At 47.0% G+C, this 24,660-nt stretch overlaps 7 protein-coding genes across 7 annotated transcripts; 2 read left to right on the top strand and 5 right to left on the bottom strand.

The window, feature by feature from the left end:
- Positions 1 to 9: 9 nt before the first annotated feature.
- On the bottom strand, positions 10 to 1,769 carry DFL_004253 (uncharacterized protein; the record flags this gene model as incomplete). Its single annotated transcript, XM_067633316.1, has 3 exons — positions 10 to 161; positions 219 to 1,485; positions 1,545 to 1,769. The coding sequence occupies 3 exons, from the start codon at positions 1,767 to 1,769 to the stop codon at positions 10 to 12; spliced, it is 1,644 nt and encodes a 547-aa protein (XP_067491497.1).
- A 2,397-nt stretch (positions 1,770 to 4,166) lies between these two features.
- DFL_004252 (uncharacterized protein) lies at positions 4,167 to 7,238 on the top strand (the record flags this gene model as incomplete). The annotated part of the gene is made up of 5 exons (XM_067633315.1): positions 4,167 to 4,476; positions 4,542 to 4,617; positions 4,674 to 5,263; positions 5,318 to 6,582; positions 6,645 to 7,238. The coding sequence occupies 5 exons, from the start codon at positions 4,167 to 4,169 to the stop codon at positions 7,236 to 7,238; spliced, it is 2,835 nt and encodes a 944-aa protein (XP_067491496.1).
- A 1,877-nt stretch (positions 7,239 to 9,115) lies between these two features.
- On the bottom strand, positions 9,116 to 10,605 carry DFL_004251 (uncharacterized protein; the record flags this gene model as incomplete). The annotated part of the gene is made up of 3 exons (XM_067633314.1): positions 9,116 to 9,765; positions 9,845 to 10,414; positions 10,488 to 10,605. The coding sequence occupies 3 exons, from the start codon at positions 10,603 to 10,605 to the stop codon at positions 9,116 to 9,118; spliced, it is 1,338 nt and encodes a 445-aa protein (XP_067491495.1).
- Positions 10,606 to 12,158: 1,553 nt separating this feature from the next.
- On the bottom strand, positions 12,159 to 15,179 carry DFL_004250 (uncharacterized protein; the record flags this gene model as incomplete). Its single annotated transcript, XM_067633313.1, has 4 exons — positions 12,159 to 12,229; positions 12,287 to 12,442; positions 12,502 to 13,081; positions 13,137 to 15,179. 4 exons carry the CDS (start codon positions 15,177 to 15,179, stop codon positions 12,159 to 12,161), a joined length of 2,850 nt encoding a protein of 949 aa, XP_067491494.1.
- Positions 15,180 to 16,124: 945 nt separating this feature from the next.
- Positions 16,125 to 17,558, bottom strand: DFL_004249 (uncharacterized protein; the record flags this gene model as incomplete). The annotated part of the gene is made up of 1 exon (XM_067633311.1): positions 16,125 to 17,558. The coding sequence occupies one exon, from the start codon at positions 17,556 to 17,558 to the stop codon at positions 16,125 to 16,127; it is 1,434 nt and encodes a 477-aa protein (XP_067491493.1).
- A 2,526-nt stretch (positions 17,559 to 20,084) lies between these two features.
- Positions 20,085 to 21,925, top strand: DFL_004248 (uncharacterized protein; the record flags this gene model as incomplete). Its single annotated transcript, XM_067633310.1, has 5 exons — positions 20,085 to 20,095; positions 20,172 to 20,733; positions 20,814 to 21,377; positions 21,450 to 21,783; positions 21,843 to 21,925. The coding sequence occupies 5 exons, from the start codon at positions 20,085 to 20,087 to the stop codon at positions 21,923 to 21,925; spliced, it is 1,554 nt and encodes a 517-aa protein (XP_067491492.1).
- Positions 21,926 to 22,768: 843 nt separating this feature from the next.
- On the bottom strand, positions 22,769 to 24,637 carry DFL_004247 (uncharacterized protein; the record flags this gene model as incomplete). The annotated part of the gene is made up of 5 exons (XM_067633309.1): positions 22,769 to 23,091; positions 23,160 to 23,364; positions 23,432 to 23,852; positions 23,943 to 24,075; positions 24,157 to 24,637. The coding sequence occupies 5 exons, from the start codon at positions 24,635 to 24,637 to the stop codon at positions 22,769 to 22,771; spliced, it is 1,563 nt and encodes a 520-aa protein (XP_067491491.1).
- Between the last annotated feature and the right edge of the window lie 23 nt (positions 24,638 to 24,660).

Genomic DNA, 24,660 nt, shown 5'->3' with positions numbered 1-24,660 from the left:
GGACCACGACTATCGTATTTCCCATAACCGAATCTTACCCTGCTGGTTCCCAAATGCAAACAATCCGGACGCTCCGCCAGCAAACCCGGCGCAATTGATATTACCCACCGGTGTTGAAGTCGTCGGCCAGTTTTTGTAGACGGTACATGTTGGCAAATGCACTACCTCAACGTTAGTAACCAAATATCGAAGATAGTATCGCAACCAACAGAACATACCTAGTCTCAAAGCGTCCCTCTTCTCCTTACTTCCAATACACAATAACTGTCCGTCATCCGAAAACTCGAGCACGTTGATCGCTGTCACCAAATTACCGAGTGCTCGTTTCGGTGTGGGATGTCCTTCCACCACCACTTTCTCTTTTCTATCATAGATATTTACCACACCGCTGGTACTCCCCACCGCGCACCACCTATCATTCCCACCCAACGATATGCTAGTCAGCCCATTCCCACCTTCATCATTCCACCTACTTTCGATTCTTCGTTCAGCACTATCCCACTCCCATACTTCTCCGGCTTTATTCGCCACCAACAACTTTTTACCCCCAATACTCCATGCAATATCTGCCACAACCCCTTCAACAACAACAGAATCAACCCATTGACCCGTTTTGGCATCTAATACGTTGATATACCCATGAGCACCACATAACGCCATAAACCGTCCACAAGGCGAAAGTTTAAACTTCTCCATAGATTTCTGATGTTCCTGGTTTCCGTACACTCTTGTAATCTTTTCGATTTTCCCGCTTTCGAGATCCCAGATGTGGAAATATCGTCGTCTTCCGGATGCAAACACTCTTTTACCATCTGGGTGGAAGGCGGCGGTGTGAATTGGTGTTCCTTGGAGGTATAGACTTGTTGCTGGTGGATTTGTTTTCTTATCGATGTGGTAGAGGCGGAGGACATGGTCGAAACCTGCGGAAAGAAGTAATGGGTGGGAAGTGTGAAAGCTGAGGGATTGGATGCCGGAGTGGGAGGGAGAGAGGTAGTTTGCGTCGCGGAGACGGGAGATATCGAGGGATTCTGGAGGTAGCTTTCCGTTTTTGGAGCGTTTTGTATAAGAGGCAGAAGATTGGAGGAGGGCGGATAGAGAATTGTTAGTGGGGAGGTCGACGTCCATTATTTCGTCTTCAGATTCGGAGGAAGAGTCTGGAGAGGATGTTCTTCGGGACTTCTTAGGTCTTTCAGAGTCTTTAGACGGTAGAGACCAGGATGGGATTGGGTTTATCCTTTCGTATTGAATTCTTAGTCGTTTCGTGTATTCAGTTCCTGTGATTACGTCGTCGAGCTCTGTGGTACGGAGTTTTCGAAGACGAGGGTTTGTGGATAGGGAGATTGTGAGGCGCTCGTCGTCGCTGTCTTCCCATGCTGGCTTATTCAATTCGGCTTCAGAATCTAAGCCATCGGCGTGAATTAAGTCGGTGGAAGGAGCAATAACGAGGTCCGTTGGCTGTGTGGTTCCGGAGTCTACGAAGAAGAGCTGGGTATGTCAGTATTCCCTGGCCCATTGTAGCAACATTCCAGCTATGAATGTAATACCTGGTCATCTTCCAACTGGCCCACCTCCCCTAGCGACTTGTTGAGGTTCAACCGGACCTCATTCTCGTCTTCCGATGAGTAATCGTCTCTATCAGCGTACAACCCAGCCTGAAACCCAGCGAGGTCGCCAAAGACTAGCTTTTCGAGCTCTTCTTCCGCAGCATCCTTCAGCCGAGTGGGAGCTGGTTTACGTGATGCCGAATGGCTGGTAGGCTCAACTTCCATCTTTGGCGATATGGTCGGTGGGTGTAGTGGGGGCTATCGAAAGGGGTGTCGAAGTTGCAGACGATGGAGCTTTGAAGGTTAAATTGAAGAAATGGTTGTCGCGAAGGTTTTGACTTTTTTTCGCTTTGAGAAATTTTGGCAGGGATTTGCTGGCTCAATTGGGTTAGACGCTGTGTAACCGTGGCTAGTCGTTTTGGTATATCCAACAGCCCAACGCAACAATGGATGTGCAGATCTTGATCTCGGGGACGGCTGGTCCCGAGACTAGGGACTGCAAAATTAAATTCCAGAAACTCCTGGACCTCACTAGCGTCTGCTTCTACCTCAAAGGAAATCTAAGAGCTAAAGTATCCTTCCTGTTAAGAGAAAGGTCTTATCCTGAATCATTCCCCGTTCAACGAACTCTAGTTTCATGCACTAACTAACTCCCTATTTCTATCAGGAATTCAGGTGACTAGAGAGCATATATATCCCCACAATATATATATTCGCGCGGCAATTATTATTGCCATATTCGCGCGGTATATCTAATCTCCTCCGATATACCCCCATGCTATGGCCTAAAGTCGAGATAAATACACACTAAATAATAGTGGCGGAATGATATGAAAACAAACGCGTCTAGGTAATTCTGATATGGCACAGGGCTAGTCAATCATGTCGCCGCGCCGACTAAATAAACGACACGATTTTACCTTAAGAGCGACGTATCACACCATCACGCTCAACAAGCGTTTGAAACTACATATAAAATCCCTTCGTATTTTACCACAGGTATTTAAAGCCCCGCCCACCCCTAAGTCTCTCCATTTCTTCTTTCTATTCCTCTCTCTTCGCCATCTCTTTTTTAATTGTCTCCAATCGCCTTAAAATACAATCGTCTTAATCCTAGATACTCCCAAAATCTATAGTCAGTCCAGCGGTCATAAACTCCAAACCAATATCTGTTTAGACGCTTTCAAAAAGATAAACGGAAGCATATCTGGTGATTTTATAACCCCCTTAAAAAATTTGCCCCGTATGCATACCTCGTTGAAGTTTACAAGAAGGAAATCTTCTATACCTTTGAGGATGTCTAGGCCTTTAAAGCCTCAGCTTACACTCCCCTGGAAGCATTTTCACGAATTAATACAGCTTTTGCCCCGCAAAAGCATTGATACCGGATTATATACTACGTTATCAGAGAAGTAAATCTACCCCAGCCAATTAATTATTTTCAACAGTATAATCTAGCGATTTATAGATATAAACAAATACCCCGACGCGACTACCAGCAGTTCACGATTACTAGATGTGCTTCATAGCTAGCTGTGGCCCTAGGTCCATTGATAACGTGCTTACGGCCTGTTGGAATCGGTCTCCAGCATGCGCAAATTTCGAAACCTGCTCCATCCGATGGTAGTTCTCAGGGCAACAGCCTGCTATGGGATTTTATTGGCGAAGAGATATCGATACCAACCACGCTAGAAGAGGCGATCCGGCAATTTTCGATAGGCGCTAATCTTTGGTTATGGCTTTTTTAGGGGCACATACACAGCTGAGGGGTCATATTCAGATCGGATGAGACAATTTTTTGCCCGCTGGATTTTATTTCCGCCTGATTCTGATGTTGAAATATATAGCAGATTATCGACGATATTAGGTCGTAGCGTCGGGTTGCAACTAATCTAGCGAGGGATCGCTGATCCGTGAGATTTAATTGGCTGGGGCGACATGGGTTATTCCTGTTTTAGAATACATTTTGACTATACACGGTGATTTGATCTGTTTCCGGGCTTAGGTTGTAATATACCTGAAGCGGGGCAAATCGGGTTCATTTCCAATCTCTATCTATAGATCTATCTTCATAAATTCAACTAAATCTCTAATGCTGCATCTGGGCTGTTGTTAAGCATACCGCATCCAAGTTGTATGATGTGACTGAGGCATTGGATAGTTGGATTTGGCCTTCCGGACTGTGGCTGCATATTTTCATTCTTTGCAGAAGCATTATTGGCCTCCCAGCTCTTACTCTGCCTTTAAATGCCCTGACTCCCATATGGGTAGGATGTCTCTAGCCGCTTAATGCGCCGTTTGTAGCTAGCGTAAACCCGTCAGTTGTTGCAATTTGCGCGTTGCGCTGCAGTCCCGAGCTTGGGCTTTGGGCTCAGTCATGTGACTCGACCTTTCCTCTTTGGGAGCTCCAACTTCGATTCGACTTCCAACAACGCGTTACGAGACTTGCATCTTCAACCAGACCAAACCTCACCGTGAAAACCTCGACGACGGTGGCACGACCAATATCTACCTCCTCCATCATCATCAACCCCGATCTCCAGCTATTCCAGTTCTTATTTCAGCTCAATCGTTTACCTGCCGCTCTCCCACGCGAAGTCCATAGCTCCACCCAGCTCCACCATGTCGACCCCTCGTCGATCCGCACGAGGGACTCCTCAAGCGACCCCACAAACCGCGCGCAGCACACGAAGCACGAGGCCTGCAGCTGCAGGCTCCAACTTTGCCACTCCTTCTCGTCCCACGCGAGCAGCCGTTACAGATTCGCCGCTATTCAGAAGCGAGGCCTCTTCTTCACCTGCTCCACATTCCGAACGCGATGATATGGACATGAGCGATCCGATGGAGTATCCGAGTAGTAGTCCTGCTCCGGAAATACCAGAGGATCCTGCTACCCCACGGGCTAGTGGAAGGTCTGATGTTTGGGGAATGCGTATGGATTGTTCCTCCTTGAGTTGGATAAGAAATGATTTAAAAGTTGACTCTGGGATGTTATAGCTTCATCGCCTCTTCGATACGACCCTAGCACTCCTGGAGGGCCTTCATCCGATGGCCCTGGTCGTTTCTACGGAACGTAGGTCATAGCTAGTTATCCCACTACGATGTTTCAATGCTAAGTCAAAACAACAGCCAAGACAGCGAAGCAACTCCTCGAGCCCGCCGGAACCGAAATGATATTCCAATGTCCGATTCCTTCGGCCCTGATGGCCAACCTCGTACCTTCGTCCCTCGCCCAGGTGGCCAATCGGATGCAAACACCTTCCAGACCTCTGAAGCCGACGAGTTCACCCACCGTTTCATCTGGGGTACCAACATCTCGATCATAGACTCCATGCGTACCTTTCGAAACTTTCTTCGAAACTTCAAGCGTAAATACCGAATGATTTACAATGGTGAAACTGTAGTTCCGGGCACAGGTGAAGAACTTGTCTATGATGAAATGTTGAAGGCAATGAAGGAGTTACATGTTACGGGGTTGAATGTTGATTGCAAGAATCTGTTGGCATTCCCACAAACAAAGAAATTTTATCACCAGTTGATTAACTATCCTGCTGAGATAATTCCTTTAATGGATCAGGTTGTCAAGGATGAGATGAAGGAGCTGTTTGTGAAGTCGGGCGCAGGAGAGGATGAACTTAATGAGTTCGAGAGGGATATGTATCAAGTTCGACCGTTCAATTTGGAGAAGCAGTCCAATATGAGAGAATTAAACCCGAACGGTGAGAGCCCACGACGATTATTAGTTTTGATTAAGTTTCTAACGACACGAATAGACATCGATAAGGTTGTCAGCATCAAGGGTCTAGTCATCCGAACAACCCCAGTCATCCCAGACATGAAAATGGCCTTCTTCCGCTGCGAGGTCTGCAATCAGGATGTTAAAGTCGAGATCGAACGCGGCAAGATTATTGAGCCTACGAGATGCCCTCGACAGGTCTGTAATGCTCCCAACTCAATGCAGCTCATCCACAATCGCTCCGAGTTCGCAGACAAGCAAATCCTGAAGCTCCAGGAGACGCCAGATAGTATACCTGATGGTCAAACCCCTCATTCGGTGTCTATCTTAATGTACGATGAGATGGTGGATGTCTGCAAGGCTGGTGACCGTGTTGAAGTTACGGGTATCTTCAGAGGCGTGCCAGTGCGCGTAAACCCAAGACAGAGATCGGTGAAGAGCTTGTTCAAGACTTACGTTGATGCTGTACATATCCAAAAGGTGGACAAGAAGAGACTGGGTCTCGATGTTACCACGATGGAAGGTGGGATGGCGGACAAAGTATCTGCGGATGTTGACGAAATCCGGAAGATCACTGAAGCCGAAATTGAGAAGATCAAGGAAGTCGGAGCAAGATATGATGTCTACGAGCTGCTTTCTAGATCGTTGGCACCAAGTGTGTTTGAAAACGATGACGTGAAGAAGGGTATTCTACTACAGCTCTTCGGCGGCACAAACAAGACATTCGAAAGAGGCGGTGCGCCGCGGTATCGTGGTGATATCAACATCTTGCTTTGTGGTGACCCGTCTACCTCGAAATCTCAAATGCTCTCTTACGTCAACCGAATCGCACCAAGAGGTATCTACACCAGCGGTAAAGGTTCCTCGGCAGTCGGTTTGACCGCCTACGTTACTCGAGACCCGGAATCCAAACAGCTGGTTCTCGAATCCGGAGCATTGGTACTTTCAGACGGAGGTATTTGCTGTATCGACGAATTCGACAAGATGTCCGAAGCTACAAGATCGGTTCTTCACGAAGTGATGGAACAGCAAACGGTATCTATTGCCAAAGCAGGCATTATCACCACATTGAATGCTCGTACTTCCATCCTTGCGTCGGCAAATCCGATTGGCAGTAAATACAATCCAAACCTTTCAGTCCCAAAGAACATTGACTTGCCGCCAACATTGATGAGTAGATTCGATTTGATCTATCTCATGTTGGATAAAGTTGATGAAAAGTCGGATAAGATGTTAGCAAGGCATTTGGTCGGAATGTACCTGGAAGATAGACCGGAGAATGCGGCTCAGAAAGAGATTCTGGTACGCCCTCTCCTACTCATAAAACAGTTTTGTTAGGAGCCATGCTAACGAGAATTTTATAGCCTGTCGAATTCTTAACATCCTACGTTTCGTATGCTCGTCAAAACATCCACCCAAGGCTTACCGAAGAAGCTTCCGAAGAACTCGTCCGCTCTTACGTTGCAATGCGAAAACTAGGTGAAGACGTCCGCGCTGCTGAACGTCGTATAACCGCCACAACTCGTCAACTAGAATCTATGATCCGTCTCTCAGAAGCCCACGCTAAAATGCGTCTATCGAGCGAAGTAGAATTACGTGACGTCGTAGAAGCCGCCCGTCTCATCCGCTCGGCTATCAAAGAAAGCGCTACAGATCCCTTAACAGGAAGAATTGATATGGATCTTATTTCTGGTGTTGGAGTAAGCGAGCGTCGCAGACGTGGGGACTTGAAGAGCGCGATTGTGACGATATTGGATGAAATGACGAGGGGTGGTGGGTCCGTTATGTTACGTGAGGTGTTTGCGAAGATTCAAGGCGAGGGAGAGGCGGGTGCTAGCGCTAGGATGGGACAAGGGGAGTTTATGGATGCGGTTGTTGCGTTGGAAGGTGAGGGACACGTTGTTAATGTTGGCGGGGAGGGGATGGCGAGAAAGATTAGAAGGGTCACGGGGATTTAGATTTAAATTTTATATTTCTTTGCATGGTGGTGGTGTGGCTGTTGCCTTTTGTCTCATATCGTTGAATATGTGACGAAAGATGGTGTTTATAGTGGGGATAGAAACATCCGTTTTTGCATACAAGAATTGGAATGCACAGCCAAGTACTACTCTGTAATCCCAACGCTATTTCTGATTAACCGGGAACCTGTTGAGCTAGGAACCTAGAGGACAACGGGAGAGGGAGCGCAGGCCTTCGTATCGGCTGGCGAGACCGATGAACCTAGGTAACTCGACTCCCACGTGCGAATGCTGTGAACCAAAAATGCAACAAATAGGAAGCGTTTCTGAACAAAAATTTAAAAAAAATGCATAACGGAGAGATAGGCTTTCCCCGCCCCGCTTCGCCACCTTTTTCTCATGGCCAATTGATCATGATGATATAATGGAGCTGACCTGGTCGAATTTCTTTTGGGCGGGTAATGTGGTGACCTGTTTTTCTTCTGAGCTTCTTTTTTCACATGTCAAAAAATTTAAATCAATCGTTGATATCGTATCGATAGCTATAGCTCAATCGAATTCGAAAGCTACGTAAGCTACTTAAGTAGCCATGGCTTTATAACTATCTTGTATAACTACCCTGCCAGCGAAGTAGCTTGCCGCTACCCCTCAGCACGGTCCTCTTAATTGACTTAAAAGACCTTCCGGATTCCGAACCATATTTATTCTCCTAGCGTTTATATAGAACTTCCGCATACATAACAGCTATAAACTAGCTACTTATAGATCCACATGGTCTGCCCTATCCTCGAGTTATTGATCCCGCAAGAAGGAAAATGGGCGGGTTATATCCCTACCTTTTTTGTGTTTTTGGGGATCGGAGCTATCTCGATGAATTGGTTGCGGGATTATCTTGAGTTAGTACCTTCCCTTATCCGTATAGCTAAGTACTTAGCTATAGAGCTACTGAGGTACTTCGCTACGTCAGTTCTATCTCTGAACCAAAATACTGACACCCCCTCCTAAATCACGGAAAGTAGCCACGCAACCACGAGCACCAAAAAACTCCGCCTCCCCCCAACCGGGGGCAACATCCGATTCCACTTCCCCCCGATGACAATCCCACCACCGCCACGAATATTCTTCCCACCCCATGCATCACAACGATTCGTATTAGCAACGGGGGTACTGGATATTCAATTGGAACCGATACTGGGTCATACCGCTTGGCATAATAATCCTGATTTTGCGGAGGTGAGGGTGCCGCTTGAGGCGGAGAGGGTGGGGGTTAGAGGGAGGGCTGGGACGTGTTACGATGGACGGGTGGAGATGTGGTGGGATGGGAGGAAGGGGGTTGGGTTGGTTCGGTTGTGAAATCCTCCCGGCCTTTTTGACGGGTGGGTAAGAGATCAGGTTCTGAGGGACTTTATAATGATCGAGCGTCTGGTAGTGGTGCTGGTTTGGTGTTTTTGCTTCCTTTCTATAGGGTATTAATGGTGGTGTATGGGGGAGTCTATTTTTTAATAATCTACAGAGGACTTATATTTTGGATGCAGGGTAATTGGAAACTGGCTGCCGAACGGATTGACCATTGGTTTTGACATGTATTGTATAGACATTAAAGGGGGCATTGATGATAATGACGATGATGAAAAGTAGGGAAATAATGAAGTATCAACCCTCTAAATCATAAACAAAAAGACATCGCTATGAAAAACATTCAAAAAAGAAAATGCAAATATGACAAAAGAAACCCCCCCTCACCCCTCTCCTTTTCTTCGCACAAGTCCTCCAACATATCTGAGCCTTTAATACACCAGGCCTCAATAATAGCAAGAAATGCATATTAACATGTACCCAAGTATGCATGCAAGAGAAATTTGAACAGAGACAAAACCCTATAAAAGCAGAGCACCTAACACCCCCCACCCTAATGCAAAGATATAAGGCGGCACCAACAATAACTCCGAGAACCTCACAAAAAGGTCAGTATTCCCGAGCCGGGGCCGGCCTCCTCCAAAGCCGTTAGTCTTATAACTACCAGAATTCGCAGTTGTAGTAACAATATACACAGGTGCCGTGTTCCCCGGGTTATTGCCATTGCCACCACCATTATTATTATCCGGGGAATCGGTTACAATATACGGAATACCAGGATCCACAGAAGGAGAAGGAGAAGGAGAAGGAGAATTATACTCACTCGCAGAAGAAACTCTATACCCAGTTCCAGCCCAATACTCCTCCGCGCTCGTGGGAGGAATATAAGGCGTTCTTGTTCGCGTAATTGTTAACGTTTCGGTTGATGGAGATCCCGGGATTCCGTTGTTGATTGGGATGTTTGTTAATGTGGGCGGTGTGTAATCTGTACTGTCAGGGTTTCCGCCGGCGTCTATGCCGATGGTTCCACCGTTCGAGCGGATGGATTGGTAGGAACCTGAGGTGTCGGAGTAGTAGTAGGATTCGCCGGTGGAGTAGTCTTGGATGCTGAGGGAGCGGACGTACATGTTGAAGGGTCCTTGGGAGTAGTCGGTGTATCCACCTGCCCATTCTATACGTACCCTCCTCATTAGCACGGAATCGTCGTTATATTGATAAAACAAAAAGGAAAGGTTGAAGTTGAAACATACGAATAGTTCCATCGGGGTTACTAGGGTCCCCACCACTCCACGCCCCCAACTTAATCTGCATGGGAGTCTGCGGATAATACATCCCCCCACCGGACGAAGCCTCCACCGTCAAAACCCTTCTAACAGCACCATCGATACTCCACGTAATAGCTTTACTCGTCCACTCGATCGTATACGTATGTTCCGTCCCCTGCGGATCATCCACATTTATAAACGCCGCACGGTCAAAAGTATTCGTATTCCCTTTGCCAAAATAATTACTCTGAACGGCATTATTATCCCCGCCTAACCATTCCCAATCTATTTCGTCTAGATCGTCGGATTGGAGGACTACGGAGGAGACTATGCCGACTCCTGTGGCGCTACGCATCGTGACGCTTACGCGGCCGAACATGATGTAGAAGTTTGAGGCGAGGGTAGGCGAGTCTCCGGAGGCGGAGACTTGGAATTGGGCGCCGATGCTGGTGTAGGTGATTTTATCGGTAGAGAGGATGGGAGTGAACATGTTGTTTGGGCCGGTGGTGAAGTCGGCGGACATGGAACCGCCTAGGGCGGGGTTGGCGGGACATTCTGGATATGCAGAAGTTAAGGGATGAAGTTCTAAATATCCGAAGGATCTTTTTTTATAGGAGAGGGCGCTTACGTCCAAACAGCGGATTACAGGAAGTAAACGTCTGTGAGGAAGTTATCCCCACCAGTGTGGCTAATACAGTGGCGAAGAGGGCAGTAGGCCCCCTGGTAGCAGATAACCGGGATATCATCTTTTTGTCGTTGGGAATTGTTGCAAGTTTGTCGGTAGACGTCGAAAAACGCCAAAAAGGGAAACCGTCGTCGGCGCAACGAGAAACAAACGGAAACGTGCACCGTCGAATGTTACACAGGGGGAACGGCCGCTTTGGGAAAATATATTGAAGTAGTACTTCAATATACAATATCCCCCGCTGTGTATTATATCTAACTGCTGTGAGTGAATAGTAGGAGGGGAAGGGTGCTTACCTTTTCTTGCGGCTAGAAATATAATTTATTCCTTTGCGACAGCTTCTACTGGGAGTTTGCGCCAAACCCTGCTAGTATGACGTCCAAATGTAACTTGGCTGCAGCCAGCCCCGTGGTTTTTTTGGTCAAGAGTCCCGTGGAACTCTTTTTTCCTATAAACTGGTAATCTAGGCTGGCCGGTATGGCTATGTCTAGCTATGGTGTATCGTCGAATGGGTATACTGGCTTATGTTATCGTCGTCAACCGAAAGACTCCTGATCAAATCGTCAAATATCGTAACAGAACAGTATAAAGTCGTAAACCTGTTCGTTCGTTCGCTCGTTCGTTCGTCGTCGCTACAAAGGAATCCCTTCTCTTCTAGTAAACTCAAAAAAAATAAAAAAATCTTAGCAAACAAAAAAGGTTCTTCCCACGAACTTCTAGAAAATCGAAAAGAGTTCAAGAAGAGAAGAAACTTTGGTATTTAAACCTTCTTCAAAAGCTATTTTGCATCTGTTAGAGAGTTGACCCCTGTCCAAATTCTCCAAGCTGGGTTTGTCCTTCGCCTTTCAGCTGGTTGTATCGGAGTGGTAAACATGTTTTTTTCCCATAGCAACCGGCGCCAACTCCTCGCCAATGAAGTCTCGTCTTGCTGGGTGAAACAGGTATTGGTCGAATCTTTTCTAACAATAACTTGGATGAAAGGCTCTCATGATCGACTTATCGCAGGGCCCGATACCACGAATTGAATGCTCGGGAACCTGCAGATTAATTAATCGGATCTATATCCCTACGCATGCAGCTAAAAGGCCGTGCGACGACGCTGTTGTTGTAGATCCGTGGCACCATGCAATGTCCACATGCACACGTATCATGTATGTTCGGATGGCACCTGTCGCGGATCCGACCGCAATAGCTTCCAGCTAGTTGAACTCATGCAGTGTGCCGCATATCACACATCAACGACAGCTGTACCCCGTATCCCCATGCATAACGAACTAGGCATTCCTGGCTGATAACAAAGCTTATGGTAGTAGCAATGAATTTGGTTGATAGGCATTTCGGTATAAGAAGTTCTTAATCATATTATATGCTCATGTTATTACATCCATACAACCCTCATATAATCGTACAATCTATGTATAACCCTCCCTCGTCGAATAGAATTACAAGTTATTGCTATCGGTACTCCACCAAAAAACCGCTAGCCATCAATCCTCAAAAAATAAGAAGCGCCAAAAAACCCATAGCCCCTCCAAATCCCAAAGTGAACATTCTCATCCTCCTCTTGTCATGTCATCGAATAAAGTTGTGCCATGTATACGAGTCGAACGGTATTTATACGATCCCATATACCCTCTTTGCTACAAAGTAAAAAAATGTTCCAAACATCAACAACCCCGCCGTTACTATTCTCAATTAGGCTTTCAATTCAATATCAAATAGGGTAAGAGAAAAATACTTACTGCCCCAAAACCACATCAAATGGTCTTCATCCCCCTGCCCCGGAACCAGCACATTCATCCCCCACAACCCGGTCACGATATTCATCGGCAGCACAATAGTACCCAACACCGTCAATCGTCCTAGTGTATCTGCTGTCTCCTCCTGTCTCTCATTCACTATTTCACCCATTAGCTCTGCCCCCAACTCAATGGCTATGGGGAGAAGGGAGGCATACTCTTAATACTAATCTGCGCCAAATAATTACTATGCCCACGACTCAATATCTTCTCCACATGCACCAAATTCGCCACCATGGTAACAATATGATCCTGTATATCCCCCAAATACAACCCAATCTCACTGCGCGGCGCCACATCCCACTGTTCATTACACCGCTTACTAAATCCCTTAATCACATCTGCTTTGTTCCCCATCAACCTGTACAATCCCATAACTTTCTTTCTACACGTCGCAATTCTTCGCAGCATGCTCGCATCGTCAGGTTGTTCCATATTCGTGGAGACGTCGGATCTTGCGGCGGTTGAAGGACGGCGGAGAATGGAGGGTAGCTTTGAGGTGTCTAGTGACGGCGTTGGAGATTTGGGCTTTGTACGTGAAGTTTCGACTTCTGCGAGGATTATATCGTCTATTTCGTCACACTCTTCTTCGATCATTTGGATGATTGGGCCAAAGGCGTCGGTAATGTTGTCAATCAGGGCATAGGAAATCCAATCGGCCGTGATTTCAATATAATCTTTGAGCTGGCGAATACGGCGTCGAACGTTCGCACCATGCGGCGTCATCGAGAAGTGGAACTAGAAAAATCATCAGTAACCCTTGCAATATACCGATGGTGTATGGGAAAAGTACCGTCAAAACTCCCGTCCGAAACACCACAATATAATAATTCACCGGCTCCATATAATCCTCATCCGTAGGATCCTGCTCAAACGTCCGATAACTGACCAAATAATAATTCCTAAACAACTCCACCTTCTCCCGCGCCTCCTGCATAAGTATATCCTCCGCAGTAAGCGGATGGATTCCAAACGCATCTTGGAAAACCTTCATCTCCGCCTTCGTAGGGCTAAGTACGTCGAGCCACCACGTCGGTCGCTCCCCTTCTTCCCCTACAGCCGCAGCAGAAGTCGCATTTGTGAATTGACTCTCCTTCGTCGTTGCGTGTCGGAACGGAACCCCAAAGTTCCCACTGTTATTCGCCGCCCCCATTCCATCAAGCGCACCTAGATCCTCACTGCCCCTCGCACTCGCAGGCACCCTCCCGATCCCCCCTCTAGGCGTCGCAGTGCCCTTATCACTCCCCTCCCCACACCCAACGTCAATCAAACACTCGAGTTCCTCGTCACAATCACTTTCTTCGTCACTGCTACTGCTAACCCTCCTTGGCGGTGGCACGAACAGATCTCTAAACGTCGTTTCCCCAGGCGTAACAAGCTCGCTAATCGTCTGCGCGTGAATTGTTGCCCCCAATTCGTCGTTAAAATACGTAAATCGGTAGGGTAAATCCTCAACTTCTCTATGCCACCCCCTCATTGTAGGCCTGAGCCTCCCACCGACATATACCGGCTCAGAAATTTGTCGCGCACGTATCCCCTCAGCTGTCGTTCGCTCTTCTTTTTCTTCGCGACTCCACTGCTCGAATACGCTGAGATCAGGCCATTCTCTTGGCCTCCTGCGGCGTCCATGGCGTATACTACCATTTTCGCCGGGTCGCGTAGGCGTACCCATCCCATCTGTGAGTCGCTCGATAACAGGGAAACATACATCCTCCTCCGCTTTGCCGACACCTGTTCGTTGTCGGGTGATTCCAGGAGGGGGTGTAGGGGGTGCAGAGTCCAAAAATGGATCGCTAGGTTGAGCTAACCCGCCGTCGATATTGATGACATGATCTTCAAGGCCACTGTTACGACGGTTTCCGCCCCGAGTACCTGGTGAAATACTTTCATCCATTCCGGGTGAGAATGGTTGTAATGTTGGTGATGTTGGCACCGAGGGTGGGAAGTTCACGCTCCCGTAGCCTGCATTCAAGACGGCGAGGTGCTGAGGTTGGGCTTTGCGTCTTCTGCTGTTACCACTGCTACGGGATGATACACTAGCAGGGCGGTTTGGACGACCATTAAAGAGGGAGGTCCGTTCCGTTGCGTGGTAGTGATGGTCGCCACCAACTGGAGTTCGCGCTAGAAGAGGAGTGGTGGTGTCTGGTGCTTCCTCGCTGTCGGAGAGGTAGTCGCCCGTGGGACCTCGACGGAGCTCAGGGGTCGCATCTTCAGGCGGTTGAGTATAATCATGGAAGTATCCATGGGGGTTATTATGGAAGTGACGTTTACCAGGGGATACGGGACGGTTTGACGTTGGAATTCCAGCTATGGTATGATGTCTATGAGGTTTTGAGGTCTCGCCCAGCCCCATGGTACTCGACCTCCGTGGCCGTGTATACTTCTGCTCCCGATGATCTAATAACACCGTAGAATCTACGCTAGTAGAAGAGAGGTTTTGGTGAATGGGTATCTGTAGCTGGTAGAAAGCTGAATTTCGCCGAACGGCTGGAGCTACCGGCGAATTCCCTTCTAGGGAAGCAGTACGCGCCGTATCGACCACCCCATTACTGATAGATATCTCATTATCGTTATCAACCATGACGCTAGCCCTCCGAGCCGTTAATGTATTTCGACGTCGTCGCCGACGGTGACTCTGTGGTGATCGGTTGGAGATAAGGGGTTCCGGTTGGGTGGTTGACGACGAAGCACCAGGAACCGCGGTCGGGTTAGCTGTCGCTGGTACGTTTACGTTGGAACCGTTACGAGAGGGCCTTCGAATAGGATGACGAGAGCCTGATGCATTGGACGACGATATTGACGACGATGAAGCGGAGGAAGCCACCGAGCCAGCCATTTTGGGAGGTCCTTTCACTATCCAGTCACACCCTATCACGGTGATGAGCTGCTGGAGTATTATGTAAGCCTCGTTTTTAGTGGAAAGATACGAACCACCTCTTCCGATGCAAAAGGTGGGACTCTCTTTTTTGTGCGCTAGTTTAAACTGAAAGATACCCTCTCAACAAAGCCAAAATGAGGTTTTGGAGAAGACCGATTGGGCTGAAAAAACGGTGAAGCAGGTGCAATGCAGCCGATTGGCCGATGCAGGCTGGAGAGAATGCTTGTTTAGCAACGTGGACATGTGGTACGAGCTCACTAATTTTGTTCGAGCGTCAACCGTCACGGAGACGCCGGCGATGGTAAGTGTGGTGACGATGATAATGATGATGGAGGTTTGATGGAGGTCGAAGGCATCATGACGGCATTTGGAGAAATCGATGGTGGCTGACGTAGCTTGATGCGGCCAGGCTGCGGCTTAACAAACTTTTAGCCAAATGCAAATCCAACAGCAAGTTACATTCCCGAGCCACAACTTTCAATTAAATACCACATTTAATTCACGGCATAGCCTCAATATGAATAAAAGAATGGGAGTAAGATATTTGCGATATATAGAACAAGTAAGTATATATAAAACAGATGTCTCTTGCGAGGTCAATATATAATAAAAGAAGGTAGAAGGTTAGGCCTAGTAAGTACTTGAGAAGAAGTAGGTAATATAATACAGCAAAGCTTCATAAAAGGTAAAAGGACGGCCTCCAAAGATAACATTTATTTTTTTGAGCTTCAATCCAAACGCCTGTCAAAAAAAGAATATCAAACCCATAGTCTAAGTAAATAAATAGACACCATTCCAAATAGCACTCCAATACTATCCGATCTTGTAAATAAATACCATGGTCAGAAGAAAAACAGATGGCAGCCTGATAGATATCATCAAGATTGCGTGTGGGAGAGCAGTTTATATGCCTCCGACCAAATCCAAACAGCTGTCCAAACACCCTTCCAGCTCTTTAACTCTAACCGTCAATTGGTTGTTCTCGCTCCTCAACCGTCCAATCGTTCCGTTGCAATCGCACTTTCCCGAGGTGTCCGCAACCGTTGTTGTTCTCCTCAGCACATTCCTTAGTTGTGCAAGAGGTCCGGTTCCGGTACTTGGTGGTTCCATTTCATCTTCAACAGTAAAAGTAGGTCCGGGAGAACTAATCGCGCTGCCCATCGTCTTGCCGTCATTGGAAAACACCGAGCCACTATCCGACTCCGACTCGAATCCCGAATCCGAGTTGGAACTCTTAGTCCTCGATCTCACAAGCCCCTGTGGCACATCCTTCGGCCTAAGCCCAAGTCCATACCTTGGCGCCGAAGAAGAGATAGAAGAAGCATCATCCATTTCAATTTCTCGGACAGACTTAGCCTCCCACTCTAGTCTCTCGTTCTCGGCTCTAAGTTTCTTAATTTCAGCATTTGCCTTTGTGGCAGTTTTCTCAGCCTCTTCCGAGGCCTTTGAGAGTGCTTCTTGTACATTGGCAAGCTGCTCACAGCTGAACTTCAAACTTTCGATCTTCTGATCCTTTTGCTCGAGATCATCTCGAAGAGCTTCGATCTCAGCAAGAGCATCAGCCAATGCCCTTGTCCGCTCCAAATAACCAGTGTAGAGTCTCTCGATTAACTCCATACTTCGGCCATGAAGAGCGTGGAACCCCTGCGGTGTACAGTTCAAAGGACTCTTAGGCACCCCGGTGTTTAGGAGCTCTGCAAAGTCCATGCCTGCAAATTCATCGCGAGTCATGGGGTTTCCATTAAAAGCTTGTGCATCATTGATCCCTGTTCGTTCGGGTAACACAAGGTTTGAAAGTGTGGTGCTATTGGACACAGATCGGTGGGACGATGGTGCGGAGCTGAATGCCAGCCCGGAATTGGAGGCTGTGTCATTCGCCACGCCCAGACCAAAGAAATGGGAGAGCTTGCGACCTGCGCTTGTAGCACCCTGTGGTGCGGTCAAAGAATTGCTTCTGGAGTGTGAAGGGCTAAATCCGGCTTGCGGGGAAGCAGGGGAAGAAGCAGAAGTAGTTGTGAAAAGGCTTGCAAAGAAGTTTCCATTCTCAGGGGAGATTGAGTTCCCTCGAGAGTGGTTGGCTGGTCGAGCCGAGGCTGGGGATAGAGAGGAGGAAGACATCACGAAGTTGTAGAGTCTCTGTTCCTTGTAGTTGTCGTAGTGGTGGTCTGGGAGTGGAGAGTCCGGGGGGGACAGCCTGGTGGATATATATGCTGCCGCTGGTTCAGTGGTGCCACCATTACTCTCCTTGGAGACATAACCGTCATATTCAGCTGGTAAACTCCTACGCTTAGTAGGGTCTGGGGTGGTGAAGGTTTTTGACCTCGGCCTCGAAGTCATGCTAGGCATTGTTCTTTAAGCTTTCCGGCTGATGGGAAAAACTTTACTCGGCGGAGAATAGAGTTACAAAGGGCAAGTAAATGGCCCTGAGTAACAAGGTACTTGGGTCAAAGGTTGTAAGAGACCCCGAATTTGGGTTTCCAGAAACTCAAATCCCAAATCCGTCGACAGGGGGATAGTATATCTAACAACCCCAGGAAACCTTTAGTATAGTTATCGTGAAGAGGGACGGATCGAGTGGTTCGCCCGCCCTCGCCGACGAAGAATCAAATTAACCGAAGGTAGAGCCGGTTTTGTCGTCTTTCTGTCAAATAATAATGCTTTTGCTAAACGAATGATGCAATGAAAGAGCGATTCCGTTTGCGGGAGAAGTCGGCAATAGGCGAGTTAAATGGTAAAAAGGCTGTCGAGGAAATTAAGTGACGAGGCGACCGTTAGGCGATTATTCAGTCGAAGATGAGGAGTAAGACAGCGAGATATCGAGATATAAATATAGCCGCACCCCTGAGATGTCAGGAAGTTGTTATACTGATCCGAGATGACGACCCGATTAAGATATCGGACCCCGTTGAAGGAGATTTGACCCTGTCGATACCGATTGACAGCGGGAATAGTCGCTTCTGGTAAAAAGATACCCTCCTTCTTACTATCCGTTCCCTGATTCCGTAGTCGAAAAAAGCTAGCAGAGATCGTTGGCTGAGAGTTTGAATGATCGCCCGAGTCAAATCGCGTTGGCTATTGCGTTGAGATCTACCCTATCGATCCCAGAGTATAAACAGAGTATAAACAGAGTCTGGACAACAGCTGACTTTGAAGTCTGTTTCCGGTCTCGATCCTTAACAACAACGGTCCAGATTCTTTCGACGGAAAGATGAGAAATAAATTCTACTTGGGGAACGTCGGTAATAAAAGAGTTGGTCCGTGTCCTTCGATCGATCCGATTAGATTTCCGAATAGGTCAGGCCTAGGTAATCTCGACCGACGTGTCTACGCTTCTTGACCGCGATCTGCTGTCCTGTCGTCGGTTGCGGATTGTGATCAAAGCCAAAAGCCGACTGGTCCAGCGGGTACTGATCGCGCCTATATTCAACCTTTTCGTGTGCTGTTCACCTATGACTGGTGTTTTCTTTCTTTCTTTACCAGCAACTCTGGACTAAAAATGGGAGAAGGAACGGGGAAATTGGTTGAGGGCTTTAGCTTGCAGTAGTTTCCCTACGATTTCGGACAGTTGCAAGCGAGGAAGGGTTAGACTGGGTGGTATACGTCTTCCTCGGTGTCTTTCTTTTCTTTGTCTGTCAATTTCGTGGTTACCGGCCCGGCAAGAAGTGGAGTCAGGTAGAGGTGATTTTTGAAGGATGAGATGCTTGTAAGCTGCTGTCAAGTGGTTAGGGTATCGTGGTGTAGATATCATGCATGCAGTGTGATGTAAAAATGCAAGTTCCCATCACATCAACCGAGGTGTGAAAATGAAAAAAAGATCTCGAAGCTTTTTCTCTTTGGCGTGAAAATGCAAAAATGAGGATCCTCGCAAGGATATAATAGCCAGCAATCAATAAGAAAGAATGAAGAGGAAACAGAATGGGATAGGAATGAGGGGAGCAGTTTAATCCTCCATCATACCCCGCCGCCCTATTTCTGGTGCCGTTTCGACGAAATTAATTAATTTACAAGGCAGCTCATCGCATGAGAGGAAGCACGTAAATTGGGCGGGCTGGCTTTTCTAGACTCGGATTTTGTGGTGGTTGGGCTGAGAATCAATCAGACTCAGGCAATCCAAGGCCGGCGGCTGGGGGCTACCCCTATTCGATTTCTGACTGGTCCGAAGCCACAGGGGTAGCTTCTGCAGACCCGGCCGGGCCAGTCAGAATCCATGGGTGCCGGCCGGAGTCACTTGAGCTTGTGTCGACGGCATCTTTTCGTTTGCATGTACGCTCATGTATTGGCGGATGTAATAGCGGTGAAGATGTAAGATGTAAGGCACCGTCCGCACCCGTTAGATACCTGTATAATCCCAACGACCGATATACAAAGCAGTACGTATACGAGTACATAATTTACGAGTATACGTATTTGTATTTCAGAAGAAGCCTCAATCTAGTGGTCTCTTTCCTATCGGTTCTCCACTGTCAGTTTCAGCGTAACTATCGTTTCATTTTTCTCCAGTTCCAACAGCTGCTGTCCGTAGATGGACACCCGGCAAGCCCCGCGTTGTCAGCACGGATGTTGTGTTGCGTTTGACAGCGTTGTTTCCAAAAATAGAAATGTGTTGCGTGCAATATCCAAATACGACACGCTCAACACATTTAGTGCGAGACAACTTACGTGCTGTCTTGCATTTGTCACCCTCTAATGTATGCAGTCTTGATCGAAGCAAGTTAATTCGGATTAAACTTTCCCATTGCCATGTTTTCTTATTACATAAATTAATAAAGGAAAGGAAGAACCTTAGTAAACGCTAAGCTAAGGAGTTAGGAGCTAGTTAGATCGTTAACCAGAGCATTAACAGCACATTTACAGCACAGCATCATGGGAGATATGTGCGTGCTAGTTGATATGCCCGATGTGTTGTCCAAACAAGGCTGTGGTTAGCCGTTACCTGACCTGCCTCCCCAGTCAGTCCGTCTCCTCGAGCTCGAGTATACACGAGACCACGCCAGGAACATCCCAACATATCACGACTCCACCACCACCAATGAGCACCCAAACGCCTTCCAAGCGCTCCAAATATGCCAACGATGAGGAGCGCAAAGCTGCCGCCCGTGAGCGACAGCGAATCTACGCTGCCCGGAAGCGCGCCGAAGCAAAGAATGCCAAACTCCGCGAGTCTCAGTCTTCAATTGACGTCGATGTCCCGCTGCAGCCGGAGCTGGTAATAGTTGCTGCTCCCGAAGTTGTACCCGAGGCTCCTTCGCCTGTCAAAAAACGGGTTTCTCGAAAATCCGCGGTTGGAGCGACTGTGACGGTGACGGCGACGGTCAATGCTCCTACCACGCCGAGAAAACGTGTCAGTCGTCGCAAGAATGACGAGAAGGGAGAGATTGTTGGCGACAACGCAGTCCATGTTGTTTCTGCATTCGAAGATACAACAGATTCTTTTAAGACAGAGGATATCAATATAGATATCACGGAGGACTTCTCGGTTGCTTCGATGGTACACTCGTTCTCTAAGCCATTGGTCAGTATATATGCTTGAGTATATTGTGTAAAGGTATTTCTAGTAGTTTACATTATTAACATACAGCCGTACATATGTAGACTGTCGAATCATTTATTCCACCAACTCTCCGCCCCACAGACACCGTCCTCATCCCCCCACAGCCCTCTCCAACCTCCCAACTCTACTCCCTCCCAGTAACCCCATATGCCATCTTCCACATCCCTGGAAATCCCGGTCTAGTCTCCTACTACACAAACTATCTCACAGCTCTCTCCGACCATCTCTCCAATATCCCAGGATGCGAATTCACAATTTTCGGTGCCTCTTTAGGCGGCTTCAATACCTCTCCTTCCCCAAATACTCCATCTTCCTTCGTATCCCTCCGAGACCAAATATCTCGCCAAGTAGAAATAATATCCCACCTACTAACCACCCACCCATCCCTTAAAATCATAATAACAGGCCACAGCCTGGGCGCCTACCTCTTCCTCTCCCTCCTTCACAACTTCTCACTCCACAATCCAGCCCTAAAATCAAGGATAATAGGAGGCATCGGTCTCTTCCCCGCATTAACTCACCTCGCAAAATCAAGTTCTGGAAGAACAGTAACTCCGTTTATAAATATCCCCGGCGTTCTCCCATTTTTGGTTGTTTTGGCAAAGGTATTGGTTGTGTTGATACCGGCGGTTATATTAAACTTTTTGATGAAGATATTGATGCCCGCGCATGAGCAGAGTGCGAGGGATACTACGTTGTCGTTTTTGAAGAGTCCGGTAGGGGTTAGACAGGCGTTATATTTGGGACGGGATGAATTGTTGCATATTAAAGATGATGAGTGGGATGCTAGTGTTTGGGGTGATGAGAGTGCTGATGGTAATACGGAGTTGGTGTTTTACTATGGAGAAAAGGATCATTGGGTATTTGATGGTGAGAGGGAGAAGTTGATCGAACGAAGAGGGAGAGGAGGAGTAAGGTGGGTTGAGAAGGAGGGGAGTGAGGTTGTGCAAGATAGGTGGAAGCCGAGGATGATAGTTTGTGAGGAGGGGGTTAGGCATAGTTTTTGCGTTTGTGAGTATTTCACAATTCCGATTTATCTTATGGGTAAGATGAATACTAACTGGGCCTAGCGACTGAATTCTCGGAACTGATGGCGGAGAAGACGGCGAGGTGGGTGGAAGAGATCGTGGAGAAGGATATGAGGGGCCTATAATATAATGTCTCGGCAATAAGACTCTCTGAGTATAATGTTTTTGAGAGTACACACAATCACTACTCACAGTCTACAAATAGAGTAGAGTAGACTGTAAACTTGGATTACCATACAATATTATTCCGGGCCTCTAGCTGGGCTGCATATAGAGAGCTTCAGAAATCACAGCTCTATACCGAGCAGTGCACTTTGAGCCATCCGGGTAATCAATCCCCGCTCACTTATAAACCCTCTTTCCCTAGATTGTTAGCATACTCGTAAGGTTGACAACTGTTACGATCGTCAATAAAATTATTGTTGCATTTGGTAAGGTAAAGCTAGACTCCAAATGCGGACTCTGTCGCACCCGTTTCGAATCCGTCACTATATGCCTTCCACACAGCAGAAGTATCCGAGCCTTTCGACTGCTTCCTGCAAGATCATACAAAGGATTACGCATGTTCAATTAAACTTTGTCGTAAAGCCGCGCGCTGCTAATATCTTGCATATTGCCGTTTAACGCCATCATGCAGGGGTAAAATACTTATCTCCTCCGCAGCCCGCCGGCCAAAACCGTTAATATGCCATCATGGGCCGGATAGTTATACTGCAGATCGGTGGATACCCATTAATTATACATAGCAATTCCATATTTTAAAATTTTCATTAATTCTAGAAGGAACTCCGGGAAATGGGACTCCTGTTTTCTATAAGTAAACATTTGCGCCATGCCTTTACGAAGCTTATTCAATCTACGAAGCTTAACAGACTAACAAAATATGAACCAAGATATCCTTGATAAGGGTAAGGAAAGGTGACTTCGCATCGCCGGTAGAACAGGGAAAGCGATATTAATATTCATAATCAATCAATCTCCTGCCTTGTCTCCCAATCGGCATCAACACCAGGGTCAAGCCGATCGTGAGCCCGAATTGAAAATATCGCCATCGTAACAATTAAATAAAAGAACGCCATAACCATCATAAATAATCCAACCCATTCTTTTCCAATCCTCTGTCCAAAGCTAAATGTACTTGACAATATCGGCCCCGAGATGAAGTCACCTGTTGTCTCTGCTACTGACATCGCATTGTATAATATAACTATATGTCGAGGTTCTACTACAGATGCTGCGAGGCTGTGGATTAATGCGGATAATCCGTAGCCGTGGGCGAATATTGTTAGACCTAGAGAATAGCGTATTAGTAGGGAGTAGATTTGTAGACAAAGGTCGAAGATGTTATGGATAGATTACCAGAAACGAGAAAGAAGAGATTCGGTGCCACAGCCATCAAACCCGAACCAATACATAAAACACTAGCGCTGAACCGAGTGAGCCACAGATCTTTGACTTCAGTCGCCATATTAAGCCTGGTTCTAAATAGGTGGCTAGCGACTGGAAGGAGGACAAGAGATAATATCAAATTCAGTGCCGCTCGATAGGACGTTAACAAGCTGGCCTAACGGGGTATTTTACGGATTAATAAGTTTGCGAAAGCAAACTATCTGGGAGGTGTATATATTTACCTCTGAGATATCCCAATCGAACTTCTTAGAGACGTATTGCATAAAATACGGCGTCGAACTCCGGTCCATATTAGTCAGTGTAGACGCTATCATTAGAACCATAGTTTCTCTTGATACGGAAATCAAACTAAGTAGGTTCTTCGAGGAATGCAAGGCCCTTTTAGCCCCAGACAAAAGGCCTGGATCCTCTTCCTCGGAAATAAGTTCTCTTTCTAGTTCCTCGGCTTCTTCGCTCTCTGTATCTTGTAAATGCACTGTTTCCGGCAATATCGAGATCGTGATAAGACTTCCTATAGCGACAGTTGCAAGACCTATGTTCACAGGTATCCAAGGGTCTTTTCGCATCAGGGTAGCCGCGAGTGGGATGACCAGCATTTCAGCTAGGAGTACTGCGGCGTTCATAAATAAAAATATAGATGCCCTGCGATGAGGAAATTGTCAATAAACCGTTTATATAGTTAAATTTAAACATAATATAGATATCTCGCCGAACAGAAGCGAAAGAACTCACCGGTGTTCAGGAAGAGTCAGATCGGTCATTATCGTATATATCAGCGACCCGACGACAAGATTTCCACCACCGATGAGATGACAGAATGCAGATAGCCAACTAATTCGCAACGGAAATATTTCCGGCCACCAGCCTAAAGAGGTGATAGCAATTTTTCATTAATTTTCGGATTCCTTATAAATTTACGAAAATTATGATGTCCGATTTCACGTACACACCACTTGAATCCACACCCTAGCCAGTGTCAACCCAAACATCGCCAGCGCCAGAACCGCTTTCCTACCACATTTATTCGCCAAAAACCCAAACGGAACTGCAACAAGAATACTCGCAAGACACTCAAAAAGCTGTTGCCACCCCCTCAGAGTTGCAAGTTCACTTTGTACGGGCTCTATTTTGCAACGCCGGTCGTCAGTCCAAGATTTAGAAAAATCTATGAAATCCTGCGCGGACGTGGTGCTTATTGTGTTGATATCTCCATAGTAATTTTTACAGATAATCGATTCCATAATAACCGTCATAGGAGCTATTTGTATAAAGTTGCTAGCTTCTGTTATCAGTAGGAATGAGAAGAGGGTTATGATATGTTTTCGACAGGGATTTTTGGCTTTAGTGGTGGTTCTGTGGACCGCCGGCAGGAGAGCACCGCGCTCATCATCCCCATCCTGATCGGTCGTGTAAATCTGCGGTGGCATGTCGGCGTGGCGGAGGAATTTGT

The sequence above is a fragment of the Arthrobotrys flagrans genome, assembly GCF_004000055.1.
Source record: "Arthrobotrys flagrans strain CBS H-5679 chromosome Unknown unitig_0, whole genome shotgun sequence".
NCBI classification, from domain to species: Eukaryota; Fungi; Ascomycota; class Orbiliomycetes; order Orbiliales; family Orbiliaceae; genus Arthrobotrys; species Arthrobotrys flagrans.
This window is presented reverse-complemented; position numbering and strand designations above follow the sequence as displayed.